This window comes from Passer montanus, unplaced genomic scaffold (assembly GCF_014805655.1).
Source record: "Passer montanus isolate IOZ18808 unplaced genomic scaffold, ASM1480565v1 scaffold2, whole genome shotgun sequence".
Classification (NCBI taxonomy): Eukaryota; Metazoa; Chordata; class Aves; order Passeriformes; family Passeridae; genus Passer; species Passer montanus.
The window spans coordinates 4,621,600-4,635,619 of record NW_024366591.1 but is presented as its reverse complement, the minus strand read 5'-3'; the positions used below and the strand labels follow the sequence as shown (position 1 = coordinate 4,635,619).

General features: G+C 40.1%; 1 protein-coding gene across 2 annotated transcripts in view; it reads left to right on the top strand.

Moving 5' to 3' along the window:
* RPS6KA2 (ribosomal protein S6 kinase A2) overlaps window positions 1-13,170 on the top strand; it is a 162,824-nt gene extending 149,654 nt beyond the window's left edge. For both annotated transcript variants that reach the window (XM_039707208.1, XM_039707207.1), the window contains 4 exons: window positions 3,333-3,409; window positions 5,844-5,961; window positions 6,942-7,079; window positions 7,458-13,170. In XM_039707208.1, coding sequence (XP_039563142.1) covers window positions 3,333-3,409; window positions 5,844-5,961; window positions 6,942-7,079; window positions 7,458-7,583 — 459 coding nt within the window. In that variant the 3' untranslated portion in view covers window positions 7,584-13,170. The remainder of the gene's footprint in view (window positions 1-3,332; window positions 3,410-5,843; window positions 5,962-6,941; window positions 7,080-7,457) is intronic.
* Window positions 13,171-14,020: the final 850 nt, after the last annotated feature.

Here is a 14,020-nt window from a genome sequence, read left to right as displayed (position 1 = left end):
CCTTTATTGTTGACTTCACTGAGCTAAAGAAACATCTCTCCTCTTAGGCTTTCCTAGTACCAATTCACCCCTCCTCTGGGGGATGTAGGAAATGTTTTCTCATTTTTACAGACAGGAAAGTGGAAGAAAACTAAACAGCTTGTCCCAAGCACAGGGGTGGGCTTAGGTCAGACAGCTGTTTCATGGCTTGGGCTCTTTGCTGTATTTGACTCATGAGATGTTAATATCTGCTTCCTCACAATGAAGGAGCAAGAAGTTAATTTTTTGGGTAACTACCCATTTCTTGGAGGGATGAAAATCAAAAATTTTAGTACTTGCAATACGCTGCTTCAAATGTGTGTCTTACTTTGCTCATTTTGGTCCTTATAAGAAAAACAAAAAACTACTGTCTTTCAATACTTCATCTGTTCTCTACTTTCAAATACCAGTGTCTCTCAGTTGGTATCATCTAGCAGTCTTTTTTCTCCCTAAGTTTTCTCTTTCTCCCATGCACTGTTCATCTGTGACTGGGAAGAAAAAAAATCTTTCTATACAGGATCCTTTCATGATACCAAAAGTTACAGGAATCATAACCTTCCAGCATCAGAATTTGTTCTACAGAAACCATTGCCAGGGCAGTATAAATTCAAAACAGATTTTCTTCAGCAAAAAAACCCCTTTGATTGCCAAGATAGATTGGTTTGGGGTTTTTATTGAGGTTTAGTTAGGCTTCCATTTTAGAAATGGGAATGAGCTGTTTAAAATTATCAAAGCAGATTGAAAAAGTTGTGAGGCACCAGAGCCATTCAATTTCTAAACCACAAAAAAAAAAATCATGTTTGCAAGATTTGAAGCACTCAGATTTCCTCCAAGGTACAAGATGCTTAAAATAGGTGTAGCTATTTTTCATTATGGGCTCTTCTCTTTTTATTATTAGACTCTTCTGATTTGAACTGAAAGCAGACATCACACTCCTGGACATTCATGATGAGTAAGACAGGTCCTGCTAATGCAGGAGACATTGAAGATTAATTGAAACATTACCAGAACTGGCAAAGAGCTTACATAAAGCCTTAAGTGCTTTTACATTTTACCTGATATAATATAATGCTGCCCTCCAGCCTAGATTTGATTTTCAGGTTCCCCGAGTCCGACTGCAACATCTGCCACGTGCTCGTGAAACTAATTAAGAAGGCAGAAAATCAGCTGAGCTGGTGACAAAGAGGGTGGTGACCGAAGAAGGAGGACATGTTTGCCCACTTGGATCGTCTTTATTTTAGAAAGAGTTAATTTGGGGTTTAGATGATAGCAAGAGCAAAGATGAAGGCTATCTGAAAGAGGCACGCTGCCACCTAGTGCGAGTTGTGCTGCATGGGAGGAGGAAAGAGCCAGGTCGTTGTACTACTGATGTAGTAGGGTGCTTCTGGATAAAGTAAAAATATTTTATTGTGAAGGTTTGCTACAGAATTTGTGAAGAATTACTGCTTTGTGATTTGAAATTATGAGGTTTTTTATTTGCTTTTGTACCCATTTGAATTCCTGCTTGTTACAACTGAGAAAAACCTCTATTTGAAACACTGTTAACCCAGTAAGTCAAAGCCTACAGAAATAAAAAGCGTTGAACTAATATGTGAGCCATTCTCAGAACTGGATGAACCCAGGGTATCATTATCTCCAGGATACACATTATCCCCACGATGTCCTGCTATGGTGTGGCACTAAGAACCAGTTTCTGCCCCTGTTTCAGATCCCACTAAGTTCTGGAAGTGACCTAATCATTTTGTGGTTGTGTAACCACTTGCTTATTAACCCTCTCCACTAAGTAGCATCACTGCCCCGTTTTTCTGTCACTTACCTTGGACTTGACTGACTTTGGTTATTGAAGGAAAACAGAGAAGTGAAATTGTAACTGTTCAAAACACAACGAGAACAACCACAGCAAAAGATAAATGTTGGGTATTCAGTCTCACAGGTGAAGCAAGAAGCAACTGAGTTTGTCAAATACCAAAGAAGTTTTTCCCATAAAAACTAACATTAATGGAGAGGGAATGAATGCAGGAACTAAAGAAATAGAAATAAATAAATTAGCCAAAAAGCCTGCATCTTATATGCAGAAGAGAGAGGCAGAGGCACGATTTTACCAGCTTTGTCAATAGGAGGAACTGCGGCTTTTTCTTTGGTTTTGTTGCTGTGGGAGTTTTTTTGGCTTGTTGGGTTTTTTTTCCAGGTAGCAAATGTTCATTCAGCAGCATACCTGGTGGATGGTTGCTTTGCCACTCATCATTTATAAAATCTGTCAAGGCAACATTTTCTCAAACTGCTTTTCCTTAGCAGAATTTAGTCTTTTCTGTGACACACTTCAGATGCTTAAATCACTCCTGGGTAATAAGGCTGCAGGTCAGAGAAAGACTTGCTGAATTTGTACATTCCTTTTTCACGTGCTTTGCAAAAAGATGTATCTACTGGTCCATCTAAAGAGGACAAAACTCCTTGTGTATCAGAACTGATTAAACAGAGGGTAATTTGCTTTTGTGGGAAGATGTGGAGGTGGTCCCTGAGATTAGTTGGTGACTTCACTTTCATTTGGACCTGCACCAACCCAATAGGCATTTCTTCTAGTGTGCACTAGCACAAATAAAATCTGGACTTTACCCTTACTGCTACACCTTGACATCCTGTATCAATATTGAACCTACTGGTCAGATGTCTGCTGACTACCATGGGTCTTGTTTGCCCTTGGGAAAAGGGGGTCAAGTTTTAGCCTGCTTTTAACTCCAGTCTAAATGTGCCCACTTTTCTTTATACCAAAGTAAGAGAAGACTTTTAGCATGCATCTTCATTAGTCTGACATTAGATATGCTTCAGTGTGCATCCATTTGCTGTATCAAATCCAAACTGAGCTCAGTTGGAATACTTACCACTGTCATTTAGCCCTATGATGCATCCACAGGGTTGTTTGTAACTTATATGTTAGGAGTATCAAATTATTAATGAGGTTTTTTTAATGAAACATTTTAATGAAACAGCGAAATATTGTTCTGCTTTGCTGCGTGTTGGATGGCCAGAGGAGCTCCCAGACTCCTCAGCTCCAACAAACTGCACTCATCTCTCACACTGTGAAGGGGAAAGATGTGCTGAGTTTAACCAGCTCATTTCAGCCTGCACTTTCCTTTGCTCCATAGCACTACTGAACATTTTGATCCCAAGGCAGCCACCTGTTCAAGGCAGATATGCAGCAAAGCCCTGGGAATGTCAGCAGACACAACCACTAATCAGTACATTTTGTAGATCGAAAGCTAAAAATTCAGGAATGCAGATTGACCTGTTTTCATCTCTCTCTTTTCTTCCCACAGGTCCTTAAACGCCAAGGTTATGATGCAGCCTGTGACATTTGGAGCTTGGGGATCCTGCTGTACACCATGTTGGCAGGGTGAGTGATGAGGCTTTCCTACAGCAGCAGTCTCCAGTGGGCTCGACACTGATTAAGCCTGACAGGAGTCACAGATAGGGATTCTGGCCTCCTTGAGAGGTGTGTTCAGTGATATAATGCAAGAAAATAGATGTCAACACATAAAATTAGATTTTTTTTTTTCTAGAATGCATAAATATCTTTGACACTTGACAAATTGTTTAGGTTTTTAACAGAAAGTGCCTTTATGCATTGAGACCTAGACTCCTGAAGGGTTCACTCATAACTTAAGCAGTGGGAAAGTTTTCCATTAGGAGAGGTGCATAGGACTATGAAGAGCCTCATCATGTTCACCTTGTCCATGGAAGAATGTTAATTCATTATGTTGATACATGTATTCTCTTCAGCTTCATTATTCTTCGTTATTGTTATTGAAGTGTATGAGCACCTTTAAAAGTTAACCCCCACCCATAGTTTTCAGATGCTGTTTGAAAAATAGGATTCAGAAAGTAAGCTAAGAGATTAGCAAGAATAGCAACAGGCAGCAGAAATTTTTGAGAGGTACTTGGCAAAAATGCCCCTATCAATGTGTTGGCTAAAATTAAATATTAACATAGGAAGATGCAGGGAACAACACAGACTGAAATAAGCAGTGAAGGATAGGAATAGGATGTGCCGGGATGATTGGGAAACAAAGTGTGTAAACCCAATCTAGAGTTACCAGGCTTTGAATTTCATTTCTCAGACTATGGTATGTGCACATTTATCACACCTAAGCACAGCTTGCAGCTTTTCAGTGACCTCTCTAGACTATTGAATCTGCTTCATAATCATTCAGCTGTGACAAGCAGATTGGATTAATTCCTAGGTTTTATACAGAAAACAAAGATTTGGGCTCTGACTTTCTGTTATTCTGTTGTTTGTGGACTGTAGAAAAGGTGCCAGGGGTCTCTGTCTCATCTGTTTTATTCTTGACTACACATGTGTTCAAGGTCAACTGAAATACATCAAGACTTTGTAGGGAAGTCTCCCAGTCTGCTGTATCTCCAAGAACCTATTTCTATTTGGCTGATGCCCATGGCTGCTACACAGCTGGAATCAGTAAAATAAAATTAACACATTACCCACAGTTACACTTGTTTGGTTGATTATATTCAAAATGCTTCTTTATTGAATATGAAGAAAAAAAATTCCAAATATATTTGAATCAGAAATACAAATGCACAACTTAGTGGATATTCCATTTACTGACAGTGCCAGTAACTTGCATCTCTTTTTCTGCACACCAGAGAAAATAATAATAACACAATCAGTTGAGAAATGCTTTTTTAGGTGCCACCACTGTATTTATGAATGGTCTTGTTCTTCCTGACTAGAGGAGATTAGTAGGAGCTGACAAGTATTTATGTCCAGGACTTTTTTCTCCTCCTATAATCACTATGAGCAGAGAGGGCTCAGACAGCCAGGGATGATGTTAATGGAGCTACTGATAGACCTCAGAGTTTTTGCCAGTCCTTAACTCTTGCTGCATCCCTCCTGATAGCTATAGATTGGAATATTATCACATGTTTCTTTGGGCTGAACTGCTGTGAAGACTGAAATGTTTTTGAAAATGAGAAAATACTGCATGAGGAATTGAATTTGCTACCAGAAGCCAGGTGGGATAGGAAGCTGTGGCCAAACCAACTGTTTAACAATCTAAAATCTGCTCTGGCAAGTTTGAAGAAAAGACACATTGAATGAAAAATATAAAAATCAAAAATACCTACTCCTTCTAAACCTACACAGCTGTTCAAGATTGCAGAGTGAAATTTGGCCTGGCAGATATTTGTCAGCTGCAGGAACCTTACTTCTTGTCACTTTCTGAAGACAAAAAGTACACCCTCTGCATGTGACACTGATTTTGTCACAAGCTGGGTGCTTGTTCCAAGTAATTTCTGAATGGCTGGACAAGAAAATAACCTGTTGCAGGTAATTTCTTTTGCCCAATTGACTTGCACATTATAGTTAACAAAGCATTGCAAAATAGATTAGAAAGCTTTTTTTTTTTCCTTTTTTCCATTTCAGATTTTCTTCTGCTTTATATTTTTTGTCCTTTCTTGCTGTTACCAAGGTACTATAGTATTGGCAATAAAGGTGTTGGCAATAAAGCAGAGTTAAATCAAGAGGTAAACACCTGACTATTTTTATGAAGAGTATTTCATTCCTAAAAAAATTATAACAGAAATAAAAATTAAAAAACAATTAAGGAATCTGTCTTTTTTCTCTATGGATCAATGAGGAACCACCAGCCTCTATAGTTTGAGTGAAATAGAAGCAGCAGTATCAGTGGTACATTCTGGAACTAAATTCCTGTTGTAATCATTGGCAGTTAATACCAGAATCTAGAAATCATGTACTTGCAAATTACATAGGTTTTTTTCTCTCTCCCCCCTTTTTTTTTTTTTTTTCATAGCTTCACTCCTTTTGCAAATGGACCAGATGACACCCCAGAGGAGATTCTGGCCAGGATTGGCAGTGGCAAATATGCTCTTACAGGAGGAAACTGGGATTCAGTATCTGATACTGCAAAGGTCAGTGAACCCTTTCTCAGATTTTCTCTCAAGATTTAAATACCACAGAACTCTTTTTTTTTTATGCAACTGCACTTCTAAAAGAAATGTAGGTTTGTCAATGCCACAGATGTATAGTCTATGCATGAATCACCTTTTTGCTTCTCAGTTAACTAGGAGAAGCTAGTTAACTTCTAACTGCCTGCTCCTGCAGGCAGTTTTCGTGTTTTAATTCCTGTACAGATCACAGTTTAGGCTACTCATCTATCACAAAGCAAGGAAAACCCTGAGAGAAAAACTCATCTGGTGCTGAGATCTTTATGGATGAAGCTGTGCCCTAGTCTGTGAGACAGGTAAATGGGCAGGAAAGTTGCAAGCTTCTAGTTGCCCAGCATTAATCAGAAGCTTTGACAGGCTTTAAAGATTCTTGCAAGAGATTTCATTTTTAGGAACTGTTAGTATCCAATGGAAGAACATTGATACTTTCCACCACAAAACTGCAAGCAATCCTAGAAACATATTAATCTTGCTACCAACACCTATGAGCCTCACAGTAAAATTTTTATCAGCTGTCCAGTTTTGAAATGAAAATGTTTAGATGTTGTAGAACTAACCTAATTGAACTTCAGTTACCTGAGTGTTGAGTTTCTCTTCTAAGTTTCTCTTGTAAGCATGCCTTGAGGTCTGTAAGGAGACGCCTCCAGATGGCATCCTCTCCGTAGGTGTTTATCACTCCTACAAGGTCACCAGTAATAAACAGTTATTCAGTAAGATTAATGCCCTCCACATTATGTTTTGACTGCATTATTAGCTGAGAGTTGAACATTGCACTTGAAAATTTTGAAGACCTGACAATTAAAGAACATAAAGCCTGTCTAAAGTGCATCACTCTCTCCATTGGACATGCTAATGATGACACTGCCAACAGAAAGATCTTAGTAAAACCTGCACAACCATTAATTACTTTCTCCCTTGTACTGTTTTCTTCCTTTTCAACCCAGGACATTGTGTCTAAGATGCTTCATGTAGACCCTCATCAGCGCCTCACAGCAGTCCAAGTCCTGAGACATCCATGGATAGTGAACAGGGAGTACCTGTCTCAAAACCAACTCAGCAGACAGGATGTTCACCTGGTTAAGGTACCTCCTACACCCTTCCCTCATCCTTGCTTGCAGAATGAGCTGTCATTTGTGTAAAGAGTTTGAAAAGTGATAGAGGATTTGGGAAGATTATTTGGCACAGAGGCTAAATTTAATATGGCACTGTATTAGCTGTATTTTTGACTGTGTAACCTGCTCAGTATTTTTAACTTTAGGCTGCATTGTAATAACCTGACAGCACATACTGCTCTTCACCATTTTGAATCTGAGATAACTCTAGCTGTCTACCAGCCTAACTAGTATCATTTCATGATAATTGTGCATGTGTGACAGTTTTTTAGGATGCTGAATAGGGGAAGAGAAAAGCATCAAAGAAATTAATTTCAGCTCAGAGTTTTCTCTTTCTCTGTTTTACAGGGTGCAATGGCAGCCACTTACTTCGCTTTAAACCGTGCACCTCAGGCACCAAAGCTGGAGCCTGTATTGTCTTCCAATCTGGCTCAGAGGCGAGGCATGAAAAGACTTACCTCTACCAGATTGTAGCAGTACCTCAAAAAGGCCTCTTTGAAAACCCACAGGTTTTTGTTTTTTTATTATTTGAGAAATTTCATCTTTACTTGGCTAGCAGAACTTTTTTGGACAACCTGCACATGAAATTGCCAGAACTAGCAGAAGCCCATGTAAGGCAAAGTTCTCATTTGCTAAATCTTTTCTTTTACATTCCATCCAGAGTCCTGAGTTTAACAACTTCACAAAGATGTGCCAGTTTTGCCAATAGCTCTGTTTCTTTACTGAGATAAAGCCAAATAAAATAGGCAAGCTCCATCCTTTCCACCCTAGGAAAACTATTTTTGAGTCTGTAAGATGTTCCATGGGAACAATTTTCATTTTGTTTCTCAAGACAAGCACTTTTTGCTATGAAGAACACAGTTGGGTTAGAATGCTGTTCCAGCATGTGTTATGATGAAGTGACTTGACACCAGCAGACATCTACTGATCTCCATTCACCACAGGAAAAGTGAAGGCTGCAGAGACACATGAGTAATCGCTTATTTGAAACAAGTGCTTAACAACATGAGGTAGAGAGAGCTGTTGGTGGTGGAAATACCTTCTGTTCTTGAGGAGTCTTTTGCACTTTGCGCCTGCCTTCTCTCGAAGGAAGCTAGCACCTCTCAAGGAGAGTGTGCCACCAGCACTGACTTGCTCAAAAGTCTCAGAGAGCAAAAAACCTCTGAGATGCTCAGTTTTATGAGGAAAAGAATGGGTCTTATGAGACTGTGGGGAGGCATTCATGTAAAGCAGTGTCAGTAGGAGCTTGTGTATCGGCAGGAGAAAGGTGTTTGGTCCTGGCTAGCAAGCAGGCCTGAGAGGATTAGGTGAGGGGGCTGGGAGAACTGAACAAAGGCAGGGAAAGATGTGAGTGGCTTTGAGGACAGTAAGGAAAATAATCCAAAGGCAACTAGTATACAGGGGGCAGACTGTGACTGCCTTCTCAAGGGCAGTCCCCCTTCAGTGACTGGTGCAGAAGACAGTCAATGGCTGGGCTGCCCAGGGGCCAAGTGAGTCGATGCAGCTGTCCTCCCACACCATCACCCTGTCTGCTCACTGAGAGCCATCCTGGCAGCCCAGAGTGCCACACTGGAGCAAGAGAAGCCATTTCCAGTCATTGTTCCCTGCCCTTCCCTGGCTGATAACCCAAATCTGCCTCCATCACCCAACATGTCATGTTCCTGCCTGGGTGATCTGTTCTAGCAGACCTAAACTCCCCATGCCATGCGTGTGCAGAGAGTACCCACTTCTGAAGAGTTCAGCCAACTCTGTTACAAGCTTTAATAATAATAAGTTATGAGGAGAAATTGGAGGATGCTCTGCTTTTATGTTTATATGAATATGTACATATGTATTTATATACATATAAAACAAAAATTCTGTGCCCTAATAGCTGGATTTTCTAGCTCTAGGGAAAGAAAACTTTTGTTGAAATGCTCTCTGTAAAATGGACTTTTTTCTCATTCCCTGGTTTCAAAGAAAGCAAGCAAGGTTTGTGGTGCCAGATGTGAACTATTTTTTTATTCCTTTTCTTACCCATCTTGGCTTACTGGTGGTCACAAGCTGACCAATATTCTTCTTTCTTCTTTGTACTGCTTTTGTTAATTTTTATTTTCTGAGTGAATTTTTTCACCTCAGATGCTTAGTGGGAAAAGCTACTGTGCTGTGTTGGCTTTTTTCTGTTGTGATAGGGGAAGAAAAAAAAAGAAAAATGTGAACATGAAGCTCCATTTGCTACACATGGTAATTTTTGCTTGCTGGGTAGTTTGTGCATCTCGGTGCTGAACTGGAATTACCAGATCACTGCCTCAAATTGTCCAAGGAGTTTCATTTGCTACAGTAATATTCTTCCTAAAACTGTCTCTGTTTCAGTGTTGACTGAAGTTTGTTTGTTTGCATTAGTCTATTTTTAAATTTAAATTTATTCTTAATAATTTAAACTGATATTTAATGTTAAATTTAAAGTTTATGTGCTGTGCACAGAGGATTGCTGCAAAGCAGCTCTCCTTGAAGCCCTTCTATTTTCTAAAATAAACAGTGCTTTGAAACTCACACAGAGGCTGAGTTGGCTCGGACTGATGAGTGCAAATGCACAGGTGGGTGTCTGCACTTGTGGACACAACAGCCCACATTCTCTCCTCTGTCTAATCTGTGCTCAGTGTCAGCTTTTTGCTGCCTTTTGAATTTTTTGCTTGTTAGAAGTTAAGTCTCACACGTTTCTGCTAACAGCACACCTTGAGGATATCCACTGGCAGGGATATCCTGGCTGGTGTAGAACAGCTCTGGCCAGGCCTTGTTTCCCTTGAAGTGACTTCTATCCTGGAAGAAGGCCAGGTGGGCATAAGGATCTAAAGAGCAACCTGGAAGGAGGGCTGGATTTTGTGGGTTCCCAGCTGATATGTGGTATTTAAACAAAATGTATTTTTAATGCTCGGAGTAATTGTATTGTGTTGTATATGGGCAGAAAGACTGGTTGAAAATGTTATGTACAGTTTTTGTCTCTCTCTGAGATTTCCTGGTCATCTTGCATTGCTTCATTTTGCTTTCTCTCACAACCACTGGAAAAAGTCTCATTCTTTCTAGATATACCCAGTCTTAATTCTTTAAGCATTTTTTTTTCAACTGAATATTACTGTAGGCCAAGCTTACAGGATGTTGTTCTTCCTAAAGTTTAAGGGTTTTAATGTCTTCCTGACTTTCCTCTTTCTAACCCACCAACTATTAACATAGAGACACATACAGACTCATACATCTTAATGCTCATTAATTACTTTATAAGCCTATAAATAATTATAAGCCCATACATTTAGTGGGCTTTGTTTATTAAGGTTTTGTTGCCAGTGCATCCCCCAGATGTTTGCACATATGTGTCTGTATGCAAACACATGCACAAAAAGGTGCTGTCCCAGCTTGTCCAAATAAAGGTAGACATGTAGTCAGAGGTGGAGGTGATACAGAGAGATTTGTCTGCAGTGTTCTATGAAATCTGTCATTGATAATGGTAATGGTTACTCTGGGTGTAGAAAAAAAAGGCTGTGCCCATCAATGGAAGAAACTTCCCCATCCAGTCTCCCCTCTGCCCCAGATGTGCATTCCAATGCACTTCCAAGGACAGATCAATCTCCCCTCTGCAGTCCTGCCATGAGAGGTTCTTTTCTGAGAGTTTTCTGACCTGTTCCTGTCAAGTGAACCCAATTAAGCCTAAGCTTTTTCCACTGTCAGTCTTGCTGATCCAGCTCACTTGGACTGAAATCCAAGAGCCTCCATCAGGAAATCCAAGGGAGGATTATGCCACTGGTGGTCATTATTTCAGAGTGATAGTGCCCACTGGTTTCCCTGGCCCAGCTGGATCCGGGACAGGATGCTAGGCTGTGGCCTAATTATTTCAATGGCTGCTTTTACACCAGCATCTCCTTTCTAGACTCCTGGCCATGGTATAGCTCAGCAATAAGCACTTTTTTTTTCTTTCTAGGAGAAAACTGAAAAAGGCTTAGCCTCTCTCTTTCTCTCTCTCTTTATATAACCTTAAGAGACTTTTACTAAATGTTATGTTTAATCCTGAATGTCTAAAAATCTATTTTAATTAGAACATACCATCTTGCAAGTTTTTAGTCTATAAAGTGACCTAGTGCCTTAGGCTATTACAAATATTATAGTTACACTTTAACCATCAAGCTGCACAATGCAATGAGTGTCCAAGGCATATCCCAGTGTGCCTATCACAGACACAGTCAGCTCATCTGGATGCCCACTTCAAAATCAATCACAGAATGGTCTCGGTTGGAAGGGACCTCTGGAGCCCATCTAGTCCAACCACCCTACTAAAGAAGGTTCACTTAGAGAGGTTGCACAGGACCATATCCATGCAAGTTTTGTTGTTCAGTCCAGGAGAGAAGTGTCTGCCCAGCAAAGAGAAAGCATATCCCCACATTTTGGAGAGCTGGACCCCACCTCTGCAGCTCCAGGACTCTGAAGAAACCAGATGGCCCTGATGAAGAATATCATGGGAAGCATTACCCCAGTTCCTACACAGCACCACAGCTTGTCTATATGGCAGAGGTGTGGAGATGCTGCTCAAAGGGAGAGCTGACCTGTGCCCCCTCATGAGTTTTCACTTATTTAAAATCTGTTTAACTTTTTCTAAGAAAGTTTTAACAGCAGATAGCATTTATAAAGCCTAACCATTTCAGCAAATGACAAGTGACCCACACAGACATGTTATTATAAATCTCTACATTTAAAAAAGAAGTTTACCTGAGAATAGATTCTGCTTTGTTTCCTCATAAAAAAAATCTTCTTTACCTCCCAGGGTGCTGGGGATAGCCCAAGCACAGAGAGCTGAGTGAAGCACGTCATGTGTGACATGATGTCATGACATCACGTCATGTATCTCTTACAGGGTACAGATTGTGTGTTCCTGTATTTCATCTAACCCTGGATGTAATACTGGGCTCTCTTTTCAGCCAGACCCTTTCAGCTCTCTCCAACAACCTGTACCCAGTTCTGGTACCTCTGAATACATCCAAACCTCAGTCAAGTAAGCAATTGCTGTGTGTCCATGATACGAATTATGACAGGACTGGGCTCGTGCCCTAAGCCATGGATGGCACAAAGGTTTCTTACGCTGCTGGTCTACTGAACTTACACCAGCATATGCAAGTGCAGACACTAAAAATAGCAGGCAGTCACTTTCCCTTGAGTTCGACTGCTCATCTGTCATTTCACACCTCTCTTAGCCAGGTCACCATGGGGCAAAGCAAATGTTTGTGCATCAGAACAAATGGCTGGGGACAGCAGGAAGGCAACAGAATCAGTTTAGCCAACGGTGCTCTCAATACACTGGAATGACTACAAGTTCAGTGTCAACTCTGTCCCTCTGTTGCTGCGTTATGCTGAGCAGAGTCCAGGTGTGGCTCAGAGTCAGGGCTATAAATGATGTGATGTTTGTACAGCAGCAAGTTCCCAGTGCCAAGCCATGTGCACAGAGAGGGAAGACATGTCCAGGCTTCTGAAAATTTGCCATAAGTTCATACAGTTCTTCCCTGTAACCAGAAGGTGTAGGGCCACAGATGGCATGTCATGGGGAAATAATGTTGTCTGTATGTATTTTTGCCACTACCTTAATAAAAGTGATAGAAAAACTCCAGTGGTTGTTTTTAAATCCTCCATTTTTGCAGAGGAAATTCCTGATTTTGGGGCATGCTACAGCTTTCCCTATCCCTAGAAGGCATAAGGCAGTCAAACACAGAAAATACAGCAGATTACTATAGCAGAAATTATATTGTAGCTTTCACTGGAAAAATATTTTCAGGCAGGTGTTTTGAAGCCCTCTCTTAGGATGTGTGTATCAGAAAGGCCAAAGTAAATATTTAGAAGCAAAGTTCCCTTGTTGAACATCCAGAGATGACACCTTTAAGCAAGAGCCACGTGAGCTCCACAATCACATATCTGAATCCTAAAAGACAGGCAAGTGGCACAACGATTCATATATTCCTTACATTAAAATAAAAAGGCCTAAAATAATGTTAATAATATGCTTTAGTATAATACATTAAAAAAGAAAATAAGTAAAATGTGCAAACCTTTTTTTTCTTTTCCTCTTTTGAAGTATACATCATTTTCCTTTACAAGTGTATATTCTTATCTCCTAGCTGACCCTGATCCTGGAATCTTGTGTTGCCTGAGAAAACTGCAGCTTAGCTGCTTCTGGTACCTCAGGTCCTGTGTAAACACAGTCCCACACTCCTCTCTCCATGTCTGTCCACAGCAGACACACACAATTGTACACCCTGTCTATTCTGAAAGTTAGCAAAAACATAATTTAAACTCAGAAGATAAAATGAAGTTAAAGGTAAGGTTCTCAGTGTGTACAGAACTAAAACTCATAGTATTCAGGTGAAGGATGAATTGAAGCCTGTGCAGAACAAAAATGTTACAGTACAAATAAAGTTACAGTAAGTCTTAGAGGCAAATTTTATCTAAACTCTCTTCATAAATTTTTGTAACCTAGACCTTGCACATTTCCAAGTGCAACTATGTGACAACCCACGTATGTCAGCCAGCATCTGATCATGCATGTCATCACAAGGCTTGCACGTGAAAATATTTTGCAGCCTGAAGTTTAGAACATAAAATTAAGATTTTGGCCCTTTTTGTTGTCCTGTATTGTGTAAACCATGATGTTCAGTGTTGAACTATTCAATCACTACTTCTTGCTTTGGTACACATAGTTACAGAGTCGGCTTGTGCTCTGTTGTGTCTCCTAAATGGATGTTGTAGATCTATTTTTCAGGGCTGCTTTAGCCTGAAAGGAAAATGAAAATGCAAGCCCTCTTTGATGAAAGTAAATTTTGAAAAGATAGGCTAGAAAATATGTATTTGAAGTGCAGAAAATGAAAAACAATTGCTAAAAGATTGTTTCTGATTTGTTA